At 43.2% G+C, this 27,283-nt stretch overlaps 1 protein-coding gene across 5 annotated transcripts; it reads right to left on the bottom strand.

Moving 5' to 3' along the window:
• Positions 1 to 253: 253 nt before the first annotated feature.
• LOC112256251 (syntaxin-3) lies at positions 254 to 24,299 on the bottom strand. Of its 5 annotated transcripts, XM_024429354.2 has the most exons (11): positions 23,931 to 24,294; positions 11,969 to 12,043; positions 4,819 to 4,918; positions 4,640 to 4,714; positions 4,477 to 4,547; positions 4,243 to 4,351; positions 4,086 to 4,159; positions 3,879 to 4,013; positions 3,166 to 3,276; positions 1,828 to 1,952; positions 254 to 1,151 (listed from the first exon to the last, which is right to left on the bottom strand). In XM_024429354.2, the coding sequence occupies exons 1-10, from the start codon at positions 23,958 to 23,960 to the stop codon at positions 1,860 to 1,862; spliced, it is 873 nt and encodes a 290-aa protein (XP_024285122.1). In that variant the 5' UTR covers positions 23,961 to 24,294; the 3' UTR covers positions 254 to 1,151; positions 1,828 to 1,859. The 5 variants fall into 5 exon arrangements, 4 of the variants coding, with proteins under 4 accessions (XP_024285122.1, XP_024285123.1, XP_024285124.1 ...); XM_024429355.2 differs by lacking the exon at positions 1,828 to 1,952 and having other exon boundaries at positions 23,931 to 24,299; XM_024429356.2 differs by lacking the exons at positions 1,828 to 1,952; positions 3,166 to 3,276.
• Between the last annotated feature and the right edge of the window lie 2,984 nt (positions 24,300 to 27,283).

Raw genomic sequence — 27,283 nt, 5'->3', positions numbered from 1 at the left:
TTTAAACATTTTATTCCATCATTAAAATCTCTGGCATCCACCATAATACTACAGTGAAGTTCTATTACATTTAAAACGGTCTTGAAATATCCAGACCCTCAGGGATGACCTCAATTACATACTCCACGTGTCTTCCCTCCCTCCTCAAAACCCATTGGATGAGAAAGCCAGAAGTTCCTTCCCACGGACCTTCTCCTCCAATTGGTTTTGAGAAGGAGAGGGGACACAAGTACGTAACTGAGATCTTGTCTCATTTAAAGCCTTGCCATTGGGCACCGTGTCTGAGGTATGGAAATTAATTTAAAATTGGACAGACAGCAACAAAAAAAAAGGCTTAGGCGCAAATCAGATGTTAGACTCATATCTCACCCAAATGCTTAGAGGTTAGGTGTGCTTTAGGAGTTTTAAAAACACTATTCAAGCGGCATCAAACACATGCACATTGCTCAACATAGATTGAAGTGAAATCCACTGGTTTCCATCCTCAGTACATATCATGTGATATGGTGAGGTCAACATTCCTCTGTGGGCTGGAGGAGGCTGTGGCTGGCTGGCTACCTTTCAGCTTGGAGGGTCATCATGGCAAGACAATAAGGCACGGGTGGTGGCAGGGATACATTAAGTCAATGTTTTTTTGTAATGAGAGAGACGTGTCATGGATTCCCTTCAGTGTGGATCAAGATCAATCACATTACTGGATACATAGAAAGCAGTTCAGAGAATGTCATTGAAGTGTTGCATGGTGTCCATTTAGTTGTGTGAGGATAAGGATATACATTACTTAAGATTCCCTTTTTATTGGCATTATCAGAGGCTCATAAACAGTCTCAGTTTTGGTCCTCTAGTTTCTCTCCCAGCTGATGTTCATCCTCTCAGCCACCTCAGGGAAGACACCAGCCAGTCCCATCAGCTGGGCCTTTTTCTATTGGTCAGACATACAGTAAGAGAGGGGGAGGATCCCAGGGCAATGGAAGTGATCGGTTGAGTCTACATCCCCCTCTTTGCCGTTACAGCTGGAGGAGGGCAAAATGGAGTGATTATGAAGATGGTTGGAGGCTGTGGTCCCTCTATTACCCTACTGTCTGTGATAGGATGATGGCGAGGATGAGGACAGCAAGCACAGTACAGACCACTGCTATAATGATTGTCTTCTACAGAGGGAGAGAAAAAACAAACATGGGAGAACAAACACATCAGTACTTACGGTAATAAATGCGGCGGTGATACACAGACAGAATTACCAAGGGAAATGAAGCTCTGAACATGGAAGGGAATATCATGCACTGTCAATCATCAGGCAATTCTGATCAACCGGGGGCTCTTTGATGCAGAGCTTCTATTGGCTGATACGAGTCAGCGATTGACAGCAAGTGACATTCCCGCCCATCATAACACAGTGAGTCATCACTTACAGTCAAACAGGCCACACTACAAAGCCCAAAGACCCCAATGAGAAACATAGACCCACATATACTACCCCACACATTCACACAGAGCCCAAAGACACCATTGGGAGACTGACACACACAGTGCCAACCAGTGACACAGCCATAGAGATACATAATGCTATTTCTATGGACCATAACCCTTACCAAGTGCACTTGTGAAATGCTTCGAAGGAAGTTCAGATAAGACATGCAGTACACCCAGAGATAGCGCCAACACACCTCATAAATAGGCCAAGGAGCATGAACGCCTAAACATTTAAATACCTTCACACCACGCACCCAGAGACAGTCCAAGGAAAATGGAAACAGCCAAATTTCCAGATCCACCCGCACTGCACCCCATTGTGACACCCCAGAGTCCACCCCCTGCTTTACTCACCCTTTACACAACTCTTATTCAGACACCTTCCATCAATTCTTCTTACTCAATCCCACCGACAACCCAATAATCAGAGCCACTATGGCGAGCACGATAATCAGAATCACCAATATGATCACCCTTTTCTGTGGGAAACAATTAAGTGTCTGTTTAACCACTTTTACAAAATGTTCTCTGTTGAGAAAAATCGGTGTTCACTATCGTGACCACTCCCAAACAGCAGTAACCAGTATTAACACTTTTTTTCCCCTGTAGGGTGGAAAAGATGATTATCAAGCCCTGACTACAATCAACACTATGTAGAGAAAGGGTCATGTCTACTTTTCACCACGTATTCCTGGACAAAGCGACAACATCTCTTTTCAAACAGCCTAAAACACATGCATGACTCAGAGCTAAATGTTACATAAAGTGATCATAAATAACTGGATGAAATACATAAAACTGTAGTTACTGTTGAAAGAAGGAGATTATATACAGCTAGAAAGGAAGTGGAAAATACAAAAGAACGAGATGGAGAACGACCAGAGAAGTGTACTATATATATATATATATATATATATATATATATATATATATCCATCTCCTCTTTCCTATTGGTCCAGATCTGGAGGAGGATGATTCAAGGTTTAGGATGTGGATCGTTGGGAACCAGGATGTCAGGCCAATAGAGGCTGGTCAACGGAGCAGGGGCCAGGGGGCGGGACAAGGGCGTTTCTATAGCCACTCACACGACGGGCATCCTGCTGAAACTTGGAGGCTTTCTTAGGGTCAGCTACCGCCCACTCTACAAAGCCCACCGATTGGTCCATGTTGCTTTCAATTCTGTCAATTATTCCACCCTGGCAGAGGGCAGGACATTGCAGGAAAGAGACGTGCAGAGGAATGGAAAGAAAAGAGAGAGAGAGAGACGGACAGAAGACAGAGGGACTACCTGTCCTAATTAGCTATCTGGCATGCTCTGAAAACCTGTAACGGAGGAAGAATGCAAGAATACCGTTGGCTGCAACTGTGTTAAAGCAGGTTAAATCAGTAGTGTATATTTTGCATTGGTGAAATTATTTTTGGCGTGATATGAAAGGGGTTTATGTTTCTAGAACTGTGGCGCAATAAAGAAACGATACCTCTTTAGATGGAGTATTTGGCTGTTTTGGCTGCCAGAGCCAGTCTACCCCGGCAAATAACCTGTAAGGTACTTGGAACATAAGGAATAACGATAGGCTCCTTAAGAGCACAGCTCAGGCTAACCGCATAGAATCTTCTTAGAAACAGGGACAGTAGCACAGTTGGTTAGGTTCAGGCAGATAGCGGTTCTAGCTGATGGACGGGGTGCAGTACCTTGCGTGCTTTGCTCTGGTACTGGATGGCTTTCTTGGTCTCAGTCTTAGCCACTACTATGTGGTCCACAGCTTTAGACACTTGCACCTCTATATTGTTCACTATGTCACCCTGAAACACACACACACAGTGAGTATACAGATATAGAACAAATAAAACTTTGCACGCTAACTGAATACACCAGAGACAAAAACGTGACAAAGAGGATTATATTAGAAAGAAAGACGGTGCTTACCTCGCACACGGCTTTCCCTCGGAAAGCATAGGACAACCAATGAGATACAGGTGTTACAGAGATTATATGTAGTTGTGTGGGGACTACCGTATGGGGTTGGGTGGATTCCAATGTGGCTTTAGTGATTCACAGACCACTGTAGGCTACTAAGATGTTGAATCAAATGTGACTGAGAATGTAGACTCCTACTGAAGATGAATGAGTGATGGGAGGGAGACAGATGGATGGATGGATAGACACACACAAACAGGGAACTTCTGTCCCAAAGCATGGAGAGGAAAAAAGCACTGCGGAAGGAGAAAGGGAAGAGGGTACTGGAAAAGAGAAAGGAAAAACAGATGACAGACAGGGAACGAGGACGCAAACGAGACAGAAACAAAGACAGTAGGACAGTAGGGTTTAAAAATGCTGATATGAAATAGTGGATGGAGGAATCAATTAATGACTGAATAGACGGATCGGAGGACGAGACGTGTACCTGGCTCTCCACCAGCATGGCGATGTCTACGAACATGTCATGCAGCTCTTTGATGCTGCTCTCCAGACGCACAATGTCTTTGTGTCGCGCCTCGATCTCACTGAGAGCTTGCTTCGAGATCCCAGAGTCCATGATCTAAAGAGAGGAGGTGGTTAGTTGGCATGCGCGCACACACACACACACACACACACACACACACTTTCTTACCCCTGAAGTGAAGACAGCAGAGTTTCCCCCCTCTAACATCTCTTCCAGCTCCTCATCTGTCGTGGCTTTTCCAGCTGAGAAACACGAGGATCATTTCAGTATTATAACACACATTTTGGTCCATTTGTGTGTATATAAAACTAAGACTGTAACTCACTGATCTCTAGCTGTCTCCGGATGCGTCCTTTACTCCTCTCCCTGAAGTCCACCTGGGCCTCATTGTACTTGGTCATCACTTCCACAAACTTCCTGGACAGCACTGCATGCTGGGAGGACAGGACAGGGTCACAAGCCGCAACAATCCAATGGTTTGGTATTCATTTCTATGGTCACATTGATGGTTTGGCACAGGGTCAGGTAAAGGCTTCGATGAGAACTTTCGGAGGCTGACCTGTGATTTGCGTATCCGCATGTCGGCTGAAATCCTTTCCTCTTCCTCAGACGCCAGATCCCTCTCGATGGCTGAGAATCAATCAACATCAGTACTCACCCATACCCGTATTAACCAATCAGCATTTAGTCTGTTTGTGCCGTATCATGTGTGAGGGACTCACTTTTGAGTTTGTTCCGGGCGTTGTTAGCCATCTTCTTGATGTTGTTGGTGACAGCCTCCAAGTCATCCTGTGTTTCTGAAGTAAAAAACGCAAATAATACCAATTTTAAAAAACACACACTGACAGTAACAGGCAACAAAGACAGAGGGAAGGGAGGGAGCCGAGGCAGTATGTTTTACTCTGGTCTGATGTGGGGGCAGACAGGATGACCGAGTAGAGCTTCTTGACTTCAGACACATTCTCATCAATCTTATCAATGCTGATCCTGATGTCGTCAATCTGAAAACAGAGAGAAACACACAGTTAAACACACACACACACACACAGAGTCATACACACACACACACAGAGTCACACACACACACAGTCACACACACACACAGAGTCACACACACACAGAGTCACACACACACACACACAGAGTCATACACACACACACACACAGAGTCACACACACACAGAGTCACACACACACACACAGAGTCACACAGAGTCATACACACACACACAGAGTCATACACACACACACACACACAGTCATACACACACACACACACACAGAGTCACACACACACACAGAGTCACACACACACACACACAGAGTCACACACACACACACACACACACACACAGAGTCATACACACACACACAGAGTCATACACACACACACAGAGTCACACACACACACAGAGTCACACACACACACACACAGAGTCATACACACACACACACACACACACACAGAGTCATACACACACACACACAGAGTCATACACACACACACACACAGAGTCACACACACACACACACACACAGAGTCATACACACACACACAGAGTACACACACACACAGTCACACACACACACACACAGAGTCATACACACACACACACACACACACACACACACACAGAGTCATCACACACACACACAGAGTCACACACACACACACACAGAGTACACACACACACACACACACACAGACACACACAGAGTCATACACACACACACAGAGTCACACACACACACACACACACAGTCACACACACACAGTCACACACACACACAGAGTACACACACACACACACACACACACACACAGAGTCACACACACACAGAGTACACACACACACAAAGTCACACACACACACACACACACACACACACACACACAGAGTCACACACACACACACACACAGTCACACACACACACACACACATAGTCATACACACACACAGAGTCACACACACAGATTCACACACAGAGTCATACACACACACACACACAGAGTCATACACACACACACACAGTCACACACACACACAGAGTCACACACACAGTCATACACACACACACACACACACACACACACACACACACACACAGAGTCACACACACACACAGTCACACACACACACACACACACACAGAGTCATACACACACACACACAGAGTCACACACACAGATTCACACACACACACAGACACAAGAGTCACACACACACAGTCACACACACACACACACACACACACAGAGTCATACACACACACACACACACACACAGTCATACACACACACACACACACACACACAGAGTCATACACACACACACACAGAGTCATACACACACACACACACAGAGTCATACACACACAGAGTCACACACACACACACACACACACAGAGTCACACACACACACACACACACATACACAGAGTCACACACACATACACAGAGTCACACACACACACATCACACACACATACACACAGAGTCACACACACACACAGTACACAGAGTCACACACACACACACACACAGAGTCACACACACACAGAGTCACACACACACACACACACACACACACACACAGTCACAACACACACACACACAGTCACACACACACACACACAGAGTCACACACACACACACACACACAGAGTCATACACACACACACAGAGTCACACACACACACAGAGTCATACACACACACACAGAGTCACACACACACAGAGTCATACACACACACACAGAGTCACACACACACACACACAGAGTCACACACACACACACACAGAGTCACACACACAGAGTCATACACACACAGAGTCATACACACACACACAGAGTCACACACACAGAGTCATACACACACACACACACAGAGTCAAACACACACACACAGAGTCACACACACACACACAACACACAGAGTCAGTCACACACACACACACAGTCACACACAGAGTCACACACACACAGTCACACACACACAGTCACACACACACACACACAGTCACAAACACAGTCACACACACACACACACACACAGAGTCACACACACACACACACAGAGTCACACACACACACACACAGAGTCACACACACACAGAGTCACACACACACACACAGTCACACAGTCACACACACACAGAGTCACACACACACACACACAGAGTCACACACACACACACACAGAGTCATACACACACACACACACACACACAGAGTCACACACACACACAGAGTCACACACACAGAGTCATACACACACAGAGTCACACACACACACACAGAGTCATACACACACAGAGTCATACACACACAGAGTCACACACACACACACACACACAGAGTCACACACACACACAGAGTCATACACACACAGAGTCATACACACAGAGTCATACACACACACACACAGAGTCACACACACACACACAGAGTCATACACACACACACACACAGAGTCATACACACACAGACACAGAGTCATACACACACACACACAGAGTCACACACACACACACACAGAGTCATACACACACAGTCATACACACAGAGTCATACACACACACACACACAGAGTCATACACACACAGAGTCATACACACACAGAGTCATACACACACACACACAGTCACACAGAGTCACACACACACACACAGAGTCATACACACAGAGTCATACACACACACACAGAGTCATACACACACACACAGAGTCACACACACACAGAGTCACACACACACACAGAGTCATACACACACACACAGAGTCACACACACACACACACAGAGTCACACACACACACACAGAGTCACACACACACACACACACACACACACACACACAGAGTCACACACACACACACACACAGAGTCACACACACACACACACACAGAGTCATCACACACACACACACACACACAGAGTCAGTCACACACACACACACAGAGTCATACACACACACACACAGAGTCATACACACACAGGGTCATACACACACACACACACACAGAGTCACACACACACACACACAGAGTCATACACACACACACACACAGAGTCATACACACACACACAGTCATACATACACACACACAGTCACACACACACAGAGTCACACACACACAGAGTCATCACACACACACACAGAGTCATACACACACACAGAGTCATACACACACACACACACACACAGAGTCATACACACACACACACACACAGTCATACACACACACACACACACACACACAGAGTCACACACACACACAGAGTCACACACACACACACACACAGAGTCACACACACACACAGAGTCACACACACACACACACACAGAGTCATACACACACACACAGAGTCATACACACACACACAGAGTCATACACACACACACAGAGTCATACACACACACACAGAGTCATACACACACACAGTCACACACAGTCATACACACACACACAGTCATACACACACACACACAGTCACACACACACACACAGTCATCACACACACACAGAGTCACACACACACACACACAGAGTCACACACAGAGTCACACACACAGAGTCATACACACACACAGTCATACACACACAGTCATACACACACACAGACACACACAGAGTCACACAGTCAGTCATACACACACAGAGTCATACACACACACACAGAGAGTCATACACACACACAGAGAGTCACACACACACACACACACACACAGAGTCATACACACACACACACAGACACACACACACAGAGTCATACACACACACAGTCACACACACACACACAGTCATACACACACACACAGAGTCACACACACACACACACAGAGTCACACACACACACACAGAGTCATACACACACACACAGAGTCATACACACACACACAGAGTCATACACACACACACAGAGAGTCATACACACACACAGAGAGTTACACACACACACACAGAGAGTCACACACACACACACACAGAGTCATACACACACACAGAGTCATACACACACACAGTCATACACACACACACACAGTCATACACACACACACACACACACAGAGTCACACACACACACACAGTCATACACACACACACAGAGTCATACACACACACACACACAGAGTCATACACACACACACACAGAGTCACACACACACACACAGAGTCATACACACACACACACAGAGTCATACACACACACACAGAGTCATACACACACACACACACACACAGAGTCATACACACACACACACAGTCATACACACACACACACACAGTCATACACACACACACACAGAGTCATACACACACACAGAGTCATACACACACACAGAGTCACACAGAGTCATACACACACACACACACACAGAGTCATACACACACACACAAACACACACACACAAAGAGCCATACACACACACACACACACACACAGAGTCACACACACACACACACACACACAGAGTCATACACACACAGAGTCACACAAACACACACAGAGTCATACACACACAGACACACACAGAGTCATACACACACACACACAGAGTCATACACACACACACACAGAGTCATACACACACACACACAGAGTCATACACACACACACACAGCACACAGAGTCACACACACACACACACACACACACACACACACAGAGTCATACACACACACACACACACAGAGTCATACACACACAGAGTCATACACACAGAGTCATACACACACACAGAGTCATACACACACACACACACACACACACACACACACACAGAGTCATACACACACACAGAGTCACACAGAGTCATACACATATATGCACACTACACACACACACACACACACAAAGAGCCATACACACACACACACACACACAGTCACACACACACACAGAGTCATACACACACACACACACAGAGTCATACACACACACACACACACAGAGTCAGTACACACACACACAGAGTCATACACACACACAGAGTCATACACACACACACACAGAGTCACACACACACAGAGTCACACACACACACAGAGTCACACACACACACAGAGTCACACAGAGTCATACACGTATATGCACACTACACAAACACACACACACACACAAAGAGCCATACACACACACACACAGAGTCATACACACACACACAGAGTCATACACACACACACAGAGTCATACACACACAGAGTCATACACACACACACAGAGTCATACACACACACACACACAGACACACACACACACACACACACATACACACACACACACACACACACAGCACACACACACACAGAGTCATACACACACAGAGTCATACACACACACACACAGAGTCACACAGAGTCATACACGTATATGCACACTACACAAACACACACACACACAAAGAGCCACACACACACACACACACACACTCACAGAGTCATACACACACACACAGAGTCATACACACACACACAGAGTCACACACACACAGAGTCACACAGAGTCATACACGTACATGCACACTACACAAACACACACAAGTCACACACACACACACACACACACACAAAGAGCCACACACACACACACACAGTCATACACACACACACACAGTCATACACACACACACACACACACAGAGTCATACACACACACACAGAGTCATACACACACACAGAGTCATACACACACAGAGTCATACACACACAGAGTCATACACACACACACAGAGTCATACACACACACACAGAGTCACACAGAGTCATACACGTATATGCACACTACACAAACACACACACACACACACAAAGAGCCATACACACACACACACACAGTCATACACACACACAGAGTCATACACACACAGAGTCATACACACACACACAGAGTCATACACACACACACACACAGAGTCACACACACACACACACACACACACACACACACACACAGAGTCATCACACACACACACACAGTCACACACACACACACACAGAGTCACACACACAGAGTCATACACACAGACACACACACAGAGTCACACACACACACACACACACAGAGTCACACACACACACACACACACAGAGTCACACACACACACACAGAGTCACACACACACAGAGTCATACACACACACACAGAGTCACACACACACAGAGTCATACACACACACACAGAGTCACACACACACACAGAGTCATACACACACACACAGAGTCATACACACACACAAACACACACACACACAAAGAGCCACACACACACACACACAGTCATACACACACAGAGTCATACACACACACAGAGTCATACACACACAGAGTCATCACACACACACAGAGTCATACACACACAGAGTCATACACACACAGAGTCATACACACACACACACAGTCATACACACACACCACACACAGAGTCATACACACACACAGAGTCATACACACACACAGAGTCATACACACACACACAACACACACACACACACAAAGAGCCATACACACACACACACACAGTCATACACACACAGAGTCATACACACACACACACAGAGTCACACACACACACACACACAGAGTCACACACACACACAGAGTCATACACACACACAGAGTCATACACACACACAGAGTCATACACACACACACCACACACAGAGTCATCACACACACACCACACACAGAGTCATACACACACACAGAGTCATACACACACACACAGAGTCATACACACACACACACACACACACACACACACACACAGTCAGTCACACACACAGTCACACACACACAGTCACATACACACAGTCACATACACACAGTCACATACACACAGTCACATACACACAGTCACATACACACAGTCACATACACACAGTCACATACACACAGTCACATACACACAGTCACATACACACAGTCACACACAGTCACATACACACAGTCACATACACACAGTCACATACACACAGTCACATACACACAGTCACATACACACAGTCACATACACACAGTCACACACTTGGGAAAAATGAACTCACCTGAGAGAAAAAGTCATCCATAAAAGCTGCATTGTCAATAGCAATTTCCACTTCCTCATCGTCATTGTCACATGTCTAAGAGGAGAAGCAGAAGGCAATATCAGTATTATATGTACTGTATTCAAACAGTGGATCCACAGTATATGCACACTACACACTGACGTCATGAGTACAGAGACCACAAGGCTTGGAGATATTGACACTGTGAAGGGCGAGGACAGGGCTGAGGAGGGAACAGAACCAGTTCTTAGCTGACCTCTCCTGCTTAAATAAACACGTAAACAGACTTACTACAAGGCTATATCATCAGCTGGGCACAGAACAGGTTTAAAGCCCCCATCTTTTATTTTTATTTTTAAATGCAATCAATTTAACTCCAAATCCATATATTTGATCATTTCTTTCTTGAGCTTCCTTTTGCCATTGAACTGCTCATTCTGATTGTGTGGGTGCATTGATACAAATGTAAAAATATTTACATACACAGCCTTGATTGGCGGAAAGGATATAGTCTAGACCAGGAATGTCCAATTTTGATTTACACTGGTCCTGAGGCCTTAAGGTCAACGGCATCATGAACTACCACGTACCAGGACATTATAGCCAAAAACCTGGTTGCCTCTGCCAGGAGGCTGACACTTGGCCTTCCAGCAAGACAATAACCCTAAGCACTAATATAAAATCCAAAGAAATTGTTAGTTGACCACAAAAAAAAAAAATCTACATTTTGCAATGCCCATCTCAGTCTCTGGACTTGAACCTCATTGAAAAAAACATGGTTTGAATTGAAGGTGGCAGTCCATAACCTCAGACAAAATGATATCAAGGACCTGGAAATATTCTGTATGGAGGAATGGTCTAAGACAGTATTTCCCAACCCTGGTCCTCGAGTACCTCCAACAGTACACATTTTTGTTGAAGCCCTGGACAAACACACTTCATTCAGCTCATTGAGGGCTTTATGATTAGTTGACCAGTTTAATCAGGTGTGCTTGTCGAGGGTTACAATAAAAAATGATGTACTGTTGGAGGTACTGAAGGACCAGGATTGGGAAACACTGGTCTAAGATCCCGCCGAAAGTGGTCTAAAATCTCAGAAAACATTTTATTAAAAGGCTCAGTGTCGCAAGGGGAGTGTGCCAAGTATTAAAAACCTGGCTCTTAGGAACAGTTGAAGTCAGAAGTTTACAAACACCTTAGCAAAATACATTTAAACTCAGTTTCACAATTCCTGACATTTAATCAAAGTAAAAATTCACTGTCTTAAATCAATTAGGATCACCACTTTATTTTAAGAATGTAAAATGTCAGAATAATAGTAGAGAGAATGATTGATTGATTTCAGGTTATTTCTTTCATCACATTCCCAGTGGGTCTGAAGTTTACATACACTAAATTGTATTTGGTAGCATTGCCTTTAAATTGTTTAACTTGGGTCAAACGTTTCAGGTCACCTTCCACAAGCTTCCCACAATAAGTTGAGTGAATTTTGGCCCATTTCCCCTGACAGAGATGGTGTAACTGAGTCAGGTTTGTAAGGCCTCCTTGCTCGCACACGCCTTTTCAGTTCTGCCCACACATTTTCTATAGAATGGAGGTCAGGGCTTTGTAATGGCCACTCCAATACATTGACATTGTTGTCCTTAAGCAATTTTCCCACAACTTTGGAAGTATGCTTGGGGTCATTGTGCATTTGGAAGACCCATTTGCGACCAAGCTTTAACTTCCTGACTGATGTCTTGAGATGTTGCTTCAATATATGCACAATTGTCTTGCCTCATGATGCCATCTATTTTGTGGAGTGCACCAGACCCTCCTGCAGCAAAGCACCCCCACAACATGATGACCCCCGTGCTTCACGGTTGAGATGTTGTTCTTCGGCTTGCAATCCTCCCTGTTTTTCCTCCAAACAATATGATGGTCATTCTGGCCAAACAGTTCTATTGTTGTTTCATCAGACCAGAGTCATTTCTCCAAAAAGTACAATCTTTGTCCCCATGTGCAGTTGCAAACCATAGTCTGGCTTTTTAATGGCGGTTTTGGAACAGTGGCTTCTTCCTTGCTGAGTGGCCTTTCAGGTTGTCAATATAGGACTCGTTTAATAGACGCTTTTGTACCTGTTTCCTCCAGCATCTCCACAAGGTCCTTTGCTGTTGTTCTGGGATTGATTTGCACTTTTCGCACCAAAGTACGTTCATCTCTAGGAGACAGAACGCGTCTCCTTCCTGAGTGGTATGACTGCTGCGTGGTCCCATGGTGTTTATACTTGCATACTATTGTTTGTACAGATGAACGTGGTACCTTCAGGTGGTTGGAAATTGCTCCCAAGGATGAACCAGACTTAGAGGTTTGAGGTCTTGGCTGATTTCTTTTGATTTTCCCATGATGTCAAGCCTAAGGAGGTACCGAGTTTGAAGGTAGGCCTTGAAATACATCCACAGGTACACCTCCAATTGACTCAAATCAATTAGCCTCAGAAGCTTCTAAAGCAGTGACATCATTTTCTGGAATTTTTCAAGCTGTTTAAAGGCAGTCAACTTAGTGCATGTAAACTTCTGACCCAATTGGAATTGTGATACAGTGAAGTGTATAAGTGAAATAATATGTAAACAATTGTTGGAAACATTACTTGTGTCACGCAGAAAGTAGATGTCCTAACCGACTTGAAAAACTATAATTTGTGGAGTGGTTGAAAAACTAGTTTTAATGACTCCAACCTAACTGTATGTAAACTTGCGACTTCAACTGTATGTATACAATGTCGTTCTCTGAGCAACTGTGTTAGTATAATATAATTTCCCCAAAAAATGAAGCATACAATATAGCTCAGTTTTTCTATTATTTCTTTTATACAGTCTTTCTTGCTCATATTTATCAAGGGTGCCAATAATTATGGACCCCAGGGTGGGTGGGTAGGTAAGTGGATAGACGAATAGAGAGATAGATGGCGAGTGGGAAATGGGGAGGAAAAGAGTGAGAGCAAGCACTCTAAAATAGTTGGGGCATTATATAACTGGGTTTTGGGAGAATAAAATAAGAACAAATGCTTCCCCATCCTTTTACAGGAAAGGAGAGCGCGAGCAGAGATTCGCCCCCCTCTTCCTTCCTCTCCGTGGGGACCGATCCGAAGGCCAAAGACGACAACCCAGATGTCATTTCTCTGCTTACAATTATAACATGCTTTATAGGCCTCAGGAACTCGTGACAATCCAACCTTGAACTTTCTTAACTGCTGAATGTCAATCTCTGTACTATAAAAAACATTTGAATTCAGTGGCAGTGTTGGTCAAGATTTTTTTTATGAGCATGGATTTATTTCTATTACAGCATATTGGATGACTGTCATTCACATTCCATTCACCCAGTTCAATGTAACATCGATAGGTTTAGGCTCATCACTTTGCTGGTTGTATAATTCCATCTTGCATCTACAAGCTCTCCTCCTCTCACCTTTTGTATTTGCTTGTGGACTTGAATGCACAACACAACAGCTGTCTGTGACCAGGTGCAAACACCTCTCCAAGCCAAACCTTCACACCATAACCTTCACAGCCGACATAGTTGTCACCATATTAACGCATTAGTCAACAAATTAGAACTAACGCGTTAGTAAACCCACAAACCAATCATTTGTACAATCACTTAGTACAGTATACAGCAAGCAGTTTAGCAGTTATACCGGCAGGCCATGGTGGCAATATATTAATCAAACTGAAAGCTTCCCTAGACTTGGAAGAGCTACAGCAAAGATTTTCATAGCTAAACAAAGATATAGACCACAGCACAGAATTTCAAATGGGAAATAATGAGTCATAGTGGGTAGAACAAGCAAGGTGGCGGGCAAAGCCACGCACAAGCTAGTGAGATCCTATTGGTGCATTCTAGTAATTATTTGCATATTTCCGTTAGGGAACGCCTACTCATAAGTGCACGTGAGCAGTAACTCAATTCGCCTTTGCATTCCTTCTAAACAACTACATTTTTAAAAACTTTGGCAAAGGGTAAAGTCCACAAAACTTAGTCCACTCTGTTCGCAAGAGATGGTAGCTTTTGGAACAGAAAACAGTATTGAGATCAAATGTTTCATCGATGAGAAAATTAGCAGAATGTCAGCTAAAATAAGTGTCCTTTCATCTTCTCCCACTGCCGGCCAATGGGCTTCCTCGCACTACCATATATGGTAGTAAGTGGAAACACCAAACGGATGCTTCACATTTATACAGCCAGTGAAATAACTGTCTCATTGTTCTATCAGTAAAGATGGCGCCGACAGACATGGCAGCTCTGCTTCTAGCTCCTAAACAACTTGGCAGTATTTTGTTTTTTTTGTGTGTCATTCCTTACATTTGCCCAGAATTATTTTCCCTAATATTTAGATATTTCATAATTCCATTCTTTTAGATGTGTGTATTGTTGTGGATTTTTAGATACTACTGCACGGTTGGAGCTAGGAACACACACATATTTATTGCGGGTGTAGTGAAATGTTTATGTGGCCAAAAAGAAAATTGATCTGTGCTTGCGGTGTTGGATAGCCATAGCCAGCTAGCTAGCATTCCTCTCTGGTTGTTGAGTATACAAAATTAGCCGCATTACTTAAGTAAGCGAAAGGTAAACTAACCCCCCTTCCTACCCCTCTGCTGCTTCTCCATTTTTTTAAATTAACAAATTAGTTCAAAACTTTAACTATTTTCTCTTTCTCTCTTTGAGTCAACTACTTACCACACTTTATGCACTGCTGTGCTAGCTGGTGGTAACGTATGCTTTCAGTACTAGATTACTTCTCTAATCCTTTGATTGGATGGACAGGATATTAGATTGGAGGATGTCCTCCGGAAGTCGTCATAATTACTGTGTAAATCTATGTAAGGGGGTAAGAACCATGAGCCTCCAAGCTTTTGTATTGAAGTCAATGTACCCAGAGGACAGAAAGTAACTGTCCTCCGGCTACACCAAAGTGATACACCAGAGGGTGCTGTTGAGGTTACTGTAGACCATTGCAAAACAATGTGTTTTAATCAGTTATTTGGTGTCGTGAATATATTGAGTTTAGAGGTCGACCGATTATGATTTTTCAACACCGATACCGATTATTGGGAGGACCCAAAAAAAATGGATGCCGATTAAATCAGCCGATTTTAAAATGTATTTGAAATAATGACAATTACAACAATACTGAATGGAGAAAAAAAAGCCTGAAATTCACTGCGTAGGATGGTCTTCCCCTTCCTCCTCTGAGGAGCCTCCACTTTTTGACATCATCCTTTTTGATTTAAACAAAAAACTTTCCATACATGTTTGCCAATGGAAGTGGTCAGGAAGTTACTTTTTTTGACCCAAATGCCAAAACATTCAGGAGACAACAGTGCTCAAAGTTTACCCATTTTGCATACTCCCACCATACCATTAGACATCCATTTCCTAAATCACTGGAAAATATAAAACATTGAGTTAGAACAATAAAACTATTTTATTATTATTATTATTATTATACTCCAGGATGCTGGCCTTCTAGGTAGAGTTGCAAAGAAAAAGCCATATCTCAGACTGGCCAATAAAAAGGAAAAGATTCAGATTGGCAAAAGAACAGACAGTGGACAGAGGAACTCTGCCTAGAAGGCCAGAATCCCAGAGTCACCTCCTCACGGTTGACATTGAGACTGGTGTTTTGCGGGTACTATTTAATGAAGCTGCGAGTTGAGGACTTGTGAGGCGTCTGTTTCTCAAACTAGACACTATTGTAATGTCTCTTGCTTAGTTGTGCACCGGGGCCTCCCACTCTTTCTATTCTGATTAGAGACAGTTTGTGCGGTTCTGTGAAGGGAGTAGTACACAGCGTTGTATGAGATCTTCAGTTTCTTGGCAATTTCTTGCATGGAATAGCCTTCATTTCTCAGAACAAGAATATACTGACAAGTTTCAGAAGAAAGTTCTTTGTTTCTGGCCATTTTGAGCCTGTAATCGAACCCACAAATGCTGATTTCCAGATACTCAACTAGTCTGAAAGGTGGCCAGTTTCATTGCTTCTTTAATCAGCACAACAGTTTTCAGCTGTGCTAACATAATTGCAAAAGGGTTTTCTAATGATCAATTAGCTAATCCAAGTTTATCATTTTAAAAGGCTAACTACTTTTTTCCATCATAATTTGCAAATAAATTCATTAAAAATCCTACAATGTGATTTTCTGGATTTTTTAAAATCATTTTGTCTGTCATAGTTGAAGTGTACCTATGATGAAAATTACAGGCCTCTCATCTTTTTAAGTGGGAGAACCTGCACAATTGGTGGCTGACTAAATACTTTTTTGCCCCACTGTAGCTAGATAGCTAACGTTTAGCAGTAGCTTGCTAGCTTGCTTTGGTTGTGTGCAACCCTAAGTAACAGTACATATGAAGATGAAAAAGATTAGGCCTACTGTACATCTTACTGTAGAAATTATTGGTGAAAACAAGTGTAAGTTGGAACATTTGCTGTTAAAATTCAAGTAACCATTTTTATTCTGAACTAGAATAAACTAATTGAAGCGAGATGCTTTTTGAGGCAAACAGTTTGGCACCACATACCTATGCGAGTCATGGTTCTCAACTCTGGCATACAGACACAGACTCCATGCTGAGCAAGATCTCAGGGTTGCACAATCAAAAAGTAGACATGCTGGTTGAAGCATCAACCACACACACACACACACACACACACACACACACACACCTCTCATTAGGTTTGTGTGTGCGCGCATGTGTTTTCTGCTCTACATTTGTGTGATCAAAAATAAACATGAAGAGCTATTTATATTATTATATTTGTTATTTGTCTATATTGCATTTGTTTTAGGCTTGCATAAGAGCAATGAAATGTTCCGATATTTACATATAGTTGCATGTTTTCATAAACGTGGGTCCCAGGAAAACAAACTTTCTAATTTGGGTCCCAGGCTTAAAAAGTTTAAGAACCCCTGGTCTATATGCCGGGGGAGCTAGGGTCAGTATTATATCTGGTGTAATTCTCCTGCCTTATCTGGTGTCCTGTATGAATTTAAGTATGCTCCCTCCCTAGGACCATGACTCAGGACTACCTGGCCTGATGACTCCTGGCTGTCCCCAGTCCACCTGGTTGTGGTGCTACTCCAGTTCCAACTGTTCTTCCTGCGGCTATGGAGCCCTGACCAGTTCACCGGACGTGCTACCTTGACCCGGACCTTCTCTTTTTTAGACTCTCTCCCACTTTCTCTCTACCACACCTGGTGTCTCGACCTCTGAATGCTCAGCTATGAAAAGCCAATTTACTACTGAGGTGACCTGTTGCACCCTCTACCACCACTGTGATTATTATTATTTCACCCTGCTGGTCATCTATGAACGTTTGAACATCTTGGCCATGTACTTTTATAATCTCCACCCGGCACAGCCAGAAGAGGACTGGCGACCCCTCATAGCCTGGTTCCTCTAGGTTTCTTCCTAGGGAGTTTTTCCTAACCACTGTGCTTCTACATCTGCATTGCTTGCTGTTTGGGTTTTTAGGCTGGGTTTCTGTATAAGTACTGTGACATCTGTTGATCTAAAAAGGGATGTATATTTACACATTTGATTGATCTTCAGAACAAAGTTGCCCACAAATACAAAGTTCACTACAAATACAAAGTTGGCAATGTCTTTGCAATTGATACAAACTAACTCTAGAACGCTTCAAATTAAAACCGAGAACTCCATTAAAATATAAAAAGTAGTTGAGTTCAGTTTTGCTACTTTTAGGCTACTGTCTGCAATTAGTCTCAATATACTTAATGTGTAGCATAAAATGCGCCAAATAGGTGATTTAGTTCAGTTTTATTGGTTAAGCGTTTGAATAAGCCACCTCAATATTTGCTACTGTAGGTGGTAATATCGCTCTAGAACTGATCCATCGTCAGTCTTGTAACATAATTTTGATGTTAAGATATGGATGGAGGCGAAAGAAAAACGCACACCTGTTCAGGCGAGGTGCAATAGAGAACTTGAAAAAGAGATCCGCACAATCCAGAAACTTAAGATGCAATCAGTTTATAACCATCTGAGCTGGAGAAAGCGGATCCGAGAACAGCGCCCTTTCAATCCCATCAATATCGACACATTCTCCAACAACACACTTAACAACCATTCTCTCTGCGCTGTGTTTTGAGAGAAAAAAAACGCATGTTACATCTCCGGCCGTTGTAGAAAAGATACATCCTTAAAAACACTCGTAAGCCTAACACGGAACCCAAACCGGCTGCGTGCGTGCGCCATTGTGCATAAATGTATTTTGTCCCCCCACACCAAACGCGATCACGACACGCAGGTTAAAATACCAAAACAAACTCTGAACCAATTATATTAAATATTTATGGCAATTTAGCTAGCTTGGTCCTCTAATCCGCCAATTAATCCACACATAAAACGGTCAACCGAATCTTTTCTAGTCATCTCTCCTCCTTCCAGACTTTTCCTCCTCTTCACTTTATATGGCGATTGGCAACTTTCATAAATGAGGTGCATTACTGCCACTGACCTCGTTCGTCTATCAGTCACCCACATGGGTATAACCAATGAGGAGATGGCACGTGGGTAGCTGCTTCTATAAACCAATGAGGAGATAGGAGAGGCAGAACTTGCAGGACTTGCAGTGCGATCTGCGTCAGAAATAGATCTGACTTCTATTTTCGCCCTTGGCAACGCAGACGCTCATTGGCGCACGCGAGCAGTGTGGGTGCAATAATTGAATAACATAGATTTCTAAATGTATTTTGCAATGCTCGCACACGCGAGTGGTGTAGTCAGCCTGTAAGTTCAATCGCTATCGGGAAGGCGGGACCTGGTCTAAGTCAAGACAAGACAGGGCCACTTAAGTTCTCACAAGTCTCAGAGTCAGTTAATTTCCCTGTCAATCACATCCCATACAAGTTGGACACAAAACAAATACAGTCCGTTTTTAAAATCATAAAACTGGAAAGGACAGTGTTCACCAGGATCTTTTTTTAAATTTGTATATATTTTTTTTACAAAAAGAGAGAGCTGTATATCGACACACTTGTGATTTACACTGGCACTATACACGTAAAGACATGGCACACTCGCATGCCTTGTCAAAACACACACAAACAGTCTCTCTCGCTCTTTCACACAGTGGTAGTGCTGCGGCAGTGAGATAAGACTAAGCACTCGTTTCCTTCCTGTCTTCTCACTTAGTCGCTCTCATTCAGCATAAACAAGGAAGAGAGGGAATAAAATGTGTGAAAGAGAGAGGGTTGTGATGAGTATCGTGTGCATCAGTTTAACACCGAGACCACAAGGTTAAGAGGGAGTGTCTCTCTTTCTCCCCTTAGTCATCGGTTATAAGAAACTTCCACAACCAGACTCATAAACAGCAAACCGGTCTTGTGATTTACAACTCCACCTGCCTTTGTGATTAGAGGCTTCAGATTCTGCATATGTAGCTAGAGGGACGCCTAGTTGCATATTTCCCCTGTAACAGGGTAAATAACTAGACAGTCTTTACAACGGCACTGCATCACTGATCATTCGTCTGTAGACATACGTTCGATTGGTCCTTGATCTATAGGGTCATCATAATGGAGCCGTTTCATTGGTCCTCACATTGTATTTCCGCTACGATGCTTAAACTCAACCATATATTCTTCCTGGATCTAGTCTAGTACATTAATGCCGTGAAAGACTTTCCAGACAAACAGATCATGCTTATGTTGTACAGGGGCTCCAATTAGATTACACTATCCCTAATAACTGTTTTGGGATCAGCATTTCTTCTCCGAGAGCTGAACCATTCCCAATGTGAATTTTACTACACCACAGAGAGAGAATGACAGGTTGTGGAGAGAGAGGGATAGACTGGAAAGAGATTGAAGTAAGAGAGGCAACCTTGCTGTCAAAGGCTACTGTGACTGAAGCCCGAGAGATAAGTCTCTGGATATTGTGACTGATCTCGAGGGCGACACTGCACTGGAGTGAGACTAGTGCATAAAGGCCATACTACGGGAGACAAGACAACTACTTTGAGTGTCACTGTGTACCTGAGGGATGCATGTCTGAACATGTCTTTAGAGTACAGTCAGACTGCTGTACAGAGAAGGCAATCTATATGGAGATCTAGCTGTAGAGTTCCTACAAAGACCAGACTGAATATAATGTGTCCAGGGAAACTATCACCCTCATTTCCTGTTGTAGTCTGTTCTGTCTACTGCACCTGTCAGCTGATGTTTTTATGCTCCGAGCACAACAATACAGCCACACCAAGTTAAACATTAAAAGGAAAACAGATGAGAGAACCCTACAGATGTTCAAGGCCTCCCGTCAGTCTTGTTTTATGTAAATGGCCGTCCCTAAACAAACTGCCACACCATTTTGACTTTACTTACCCTCCCAGTAGAAATCCATTGTACCTGGGAGATTACGACTCAGGGCACCATTTGACAAACTAAACATGGCACATATTTCTCCACCAATAAGGCCATGGTAACAGAATCTGACACGGCTGGAGTGGATCAGCAGCGCCTCACCCAAAGGCTAACCGGACATTCTTCAACTGGAAATTTACATCCTGGTTGTTGTGTGTTAGAAACTAGGCTACGGACTTTCACATTGAGTGAGTTAATGTCTAAATAACTAATACAAGTTCTAGGCTAATAGAGTGTGGAAAGGGATCTGAGATGTTGAACAATCACCAATCTCACCACTATACGCCTTGCATTACACTACTGATTGTTAATTAGTATAGGTGTCAATTACAACTGCAGCTTAATTACAGGAGATTATAAACAAATGGTGGGAATGAAAGCCTACAACTGTCAGCCCAAATTAGAAATCAATTGACTACGTGATGCCACATTCTCCAATACCCAAAGCACGCCAGGACACAGTGCACACTTGACACACCCGTGATCCCGTTACCTTGTCCTCAACCCCCCACTCGCTGACTGCCACACAAGACACCAACATCTCCCCAAGAGAGACACAGGCAATGACACTGAACAATAACATCAATACTTTACATGTTGTGTTTGTTTCATGAGCAGAAATAAAAAATCCCAGAAATGTTCCATACGCTTCCCTGTTAGTGACCATTTCCCCTTAGACAAGATAATCCATTCAACTGACATGTGTGGCATATCAAGAAGCTGATTAAGCAGCATGATCACAAAGGCGTACCTTGTGCTGGGGACAATAAAAGGTCACTCTAAAATGTGCAGTTGTGTCACACAACACAATGCCACAGATGTCTCAAGTTGAGGAAGCATGCAATTGGCATGCTGACAGCAGGAATGTCCACCAGAGCTGTTGCCAGATAATTGAATGTTCACTTTTCTACCATAAGCCTCCAACAGAATTTGGCAGTATGTCCAACCGACCTCACAACTGCAGAGTATTTCTGTCTAATAAAGCAATTTTGTGGGGGAAAACGTATTCTGATTGGCTGGTCCTGGCTGCCAAGTAGGTGGACCTATGCCCTTCCAGGCCCACCCATGGCTGCACCCCTGCCCAGTCATGTGAAATCCATAGATTAGGGACTAATTTATTTATTTTAAAATCAACTGATTTCCTTATATTAATTGTAACTCAGTAAAAATCTTTGAAATTGTTGCGTTTATATTTTAGTTCAGTATAAATATCCAAATTGATGAAAAATAAAACCATACCAGAAACGATTCTCTTTTCCATCTCTCATGCATCTTTTCAATCGTAATTAAAGTAATTCATTACGTAGCCATGTAATCAAATCAAATAGCGGCAGTCCAAATAGGGTTTCGAATAGGCTGATGAATAGCTTGTAAACTGCCTAATAACACTAATAATACGTTAAATAATTTTGTCGAATGATTCACTTCCTTGCATAGACCACTTGTAATTTGCATGCTGGCCCACACAGGAGGTTCTAACATTTGTCTCGCTCTGTGAAAAGGTGTCCCTGTCACACTTCCCAGACCTCACTTACTGCTTTAAGTTGTTCCAATCGGTCCTTCATCTTGACGACTGTTAATAAACAAGCTAAAAAATAAATATAGTAATCTATATCTTAAAAACACAATCCCCAATCTGTGAAATCCCTCAACCAGCTGGACAGCTAGCTGTTGAACTGAATCCCACCGCCAACCAATGTCTTGGCAAGGTTCTTCTTAAAATGACTTTTGCTGTTGAAATACTGCTTTTTCCACCAATAGTCCATACAATATGGCCGCTAGGGGAGAAACTAAATCTCTTCCTCTTCGGTCTGGGGATTAAAACAAATTGTGTACACCCTGCATAATTTATCGCTCGCCACAAGTAATTGTTATACAACGCACTTTCGAGCTCACGCATGCGCGAAAGGCTCCTTGCTTGTCCAGTTGTCGTGTATGGGGCCACGCCCAGACCAGCGTGATACCTACCTGTGCCTGTTGGCCAACCAATGTCCTATAAAGGGGAAGCATCTTCTCAGTGGAATTCATGTAACTTTTAGTGTGTTTTCACATATAGTCATCTTTAAAGTAATAATAATCATATTTGTACCATGTTGTGTCGCTGCCTTGCTATGTTGTTGTCTTGGGTCTCTCTTTATTTAGTGTTGTCCCTCTTGTTGTGATGTGTGTTTTGTCCTATATTTATGTTGTGTTTATTTATTTTAATCCCAGGCCCCAGTCCCCGCAGGAGGCCTTTTGGTAGGTCGTCACTTTAAATAAGAATTTGTTCTTAACTGACTTGCCTAGTTAAATAAAAAATAAAATAGTGAATTCTGGGGTAAAAACAAAACAAAAAAACAGTGTTGCAGTAGTCTAGTGTGTGGTGCGGGAATAATGACAAGTGAACCTGGGGAGCTTTGTGTACACATTGACCTTAAAAAGGATCCAGATCACGGAATCCAAGCGAAACTAACTCAGACCACCTTTTGAGATGGTTTCAGTTCAGTTTGCTTCGGGGACTCTTTTGAGGAGTTAGAAATGCTTGTGTTCACACTGGACCCCAAAAAATATAAGGAGCCTCACTGAGTTCACAAACATTGTCTGAAAGGGACCAAGAGTGAAAACACCCACATTGACAATATGATGTTCATTAGGATATTCTCGTAGAAAAAGCCTGCACGCATCGGAATGTGCACCACGTCTCTGCGTATTTACTCACGGGTATGTGCATGCATTTGTTTGGTAAATAGGCCTACACAGGTTCGATGTTTATAGCCTATTCTGCCCACCTCTAGTGGGACCTTACATTCACTCATTTACAGTCACACAGATATGTAATCTATCTCTGTTAAAATCGCAGTGGTATCTAACAGTTCACAACAATACACACTAATCGAAAAGTAAAATAATGGAATTAAGAAAAATATAAATATTAGATTGAGCAATGTCGGAGTGATATTGACTAAAATATTGTAGAATTTTATACTGTATATACATATGAGATGAGTAAAGCAGTATGTAAACATTATTAAAGTGGCCAGTGATTCCAAGTCTATGTATATAGGGTAGCAACCACGAAGGTGCGTTAGCGGGTGGAAGCCGGCTAGTGACGGCTGTTTAACAGCCTAATGGCCTTGAGATAGAAGCTATTTTTCAGTCTCTCGGTCTCAGCTTTTATTCACCTGTACTGACATTGCCGCTGGATGATAGCGGGGTGAACAGGCCGTGGCTCAGGTGGTTGATGTCCTTGATGATATTTTTGGTCTTCCTGTGACATCAGGTGCTGTAGGTGTCCTGGAGGGCAGGTAGTTTGCCTCGGGTGATACGTTAGGTAGACTGCTTTTGAGCGGGTGGCGCGGATAAGGAAAGGGTTTATTATGGGTGGCCCGTGAGTGATAGTTTGATAGCTTTTGTATTGTTTTATTATGGCACCACCACGAATGAGAGTGGGCAAGTAGCCGTCTAGCCTCGCGCACAATACCATACTCTCTCCCTTCTCTCTCTCTCTCAAAATACACACACTAAACAACTCACAGACATGACCAATCAATAATCAACACAAATCCTATTAAAGTGAATTTGAGGACTGGAACGTTCGTGAATGCTGAGAATTGTTGAAATCCTGTATCGCGTCATTCTGATTGGACCACTGGCTGTTACGAGTCCACAATCAGTGAGGCTACAATCAGAGCCTTGCAGTACGGGGAATGTTGATTTCTCTAAGACGCAACAAGGCTGACACCCGGTGGTCTTTCCGACAAACTGCAACCTAATAGAGCGTAGTGCGGGGAATAGGCCACAACAAATTATTTATATAGACATGAGTATTGATTGGGGGCGCTGTGTTGAAGCCACCATCTTGGCACTCCTACACCGTTGTAAAAAATATTTTTGAAGCTTTTGAGATGCATGTAATAAATACTTTTATATGATATGTGAGCGCCAATATGTCCTACCGGTGGCTTCAAAGCCCATAGCATCAGCAATTAAAATAAAATGTTATTGGTCATCACATATTTTGCAGATGTTATCGCAGGTGCAGCAAAACGCTTGTTTTTTGCCCAACATTGCAGTTATACCATTAGTTATATAGGACAGCAGGTAAACATTATTAAAGTGACCAGTGTTCAATGACTATGTACATCGGGCAGTAGTCTCTAGAGTGCAGGGTAGAGTACTGAAATCCAGGGTTAATATATTTTAGGTACTAATCTATGGATTTCACATGATTTAGCAGGGATGCAGCCATAGGTGGGCCTGGGAGAGCATAGGCCCACCCACTTGGCAAGTGAGTTCATCCCCTCAAAAGGCTTTATTACAGATAGAAATACTCCTGTTTCATCAGCAGTACGACTGGCTGGTCTCAGACGATCCTCCAGGTGAAGAAGCCAGATGTGGAGGTCCTGGGCTGGCGTGGTTAAACGCGGTTGGACTTTTGCAAAGTTCTCTAAAATGATGTTGGAGGCAGCTCATGGTAGAGAAATGAACATTCAATAATCTGGCAACAGCTCTGGTGGACATTCCTGCAGTTAACATTTCAATTGCACCCTCTCAAAACTTGAGACATCTGTGGCATTGTGTTGTAGCATAACTGCACATTTTAGTGGCCTTTTGTCCACAGCACAAGGTCCAACTGTGTAATGATAACACTGTTTAATTAGCTTGTTTACATGCCACACCGGTCAGGTGGCTGGATTATTTTGGCAAATGGGAAACGCTCAGTAACAGGTACAAAAACAAATTTGTTCACAAAATTTGAGCAATAGGCTTTTTGAGCACATGGAAAATGCAACCTTTCATTTCAGCGCATGAAACCAACACATTTACATGTTGCGTTTATATTTTTGTTCAGTACATAACATTAGCCTCAAATCTGTGACCATATTTAATAAGTAGTTGCACCTCTTAA

This window comes from Oncorhynchus tshawytscha, linkage group LG08 (assembly GCF_018296145.1).
Source record: "Oncorhynchus tshawytscha isolate Ot180627B linkage group LG08, Otsh_v2.0, whole genome shotgun sequence".
Lineage (NCBI taxonomy): Eukaryota > Metazoa > Chordata > Actinopteri > Salmoniformes > Salmonidae > Oncorhynchus > Oncorhynchus tshawytscha.
Note: the sequence above shows the minus strand (reverse complement) of the source record. Positions and strands in the feature narration are given on the sequence as shown.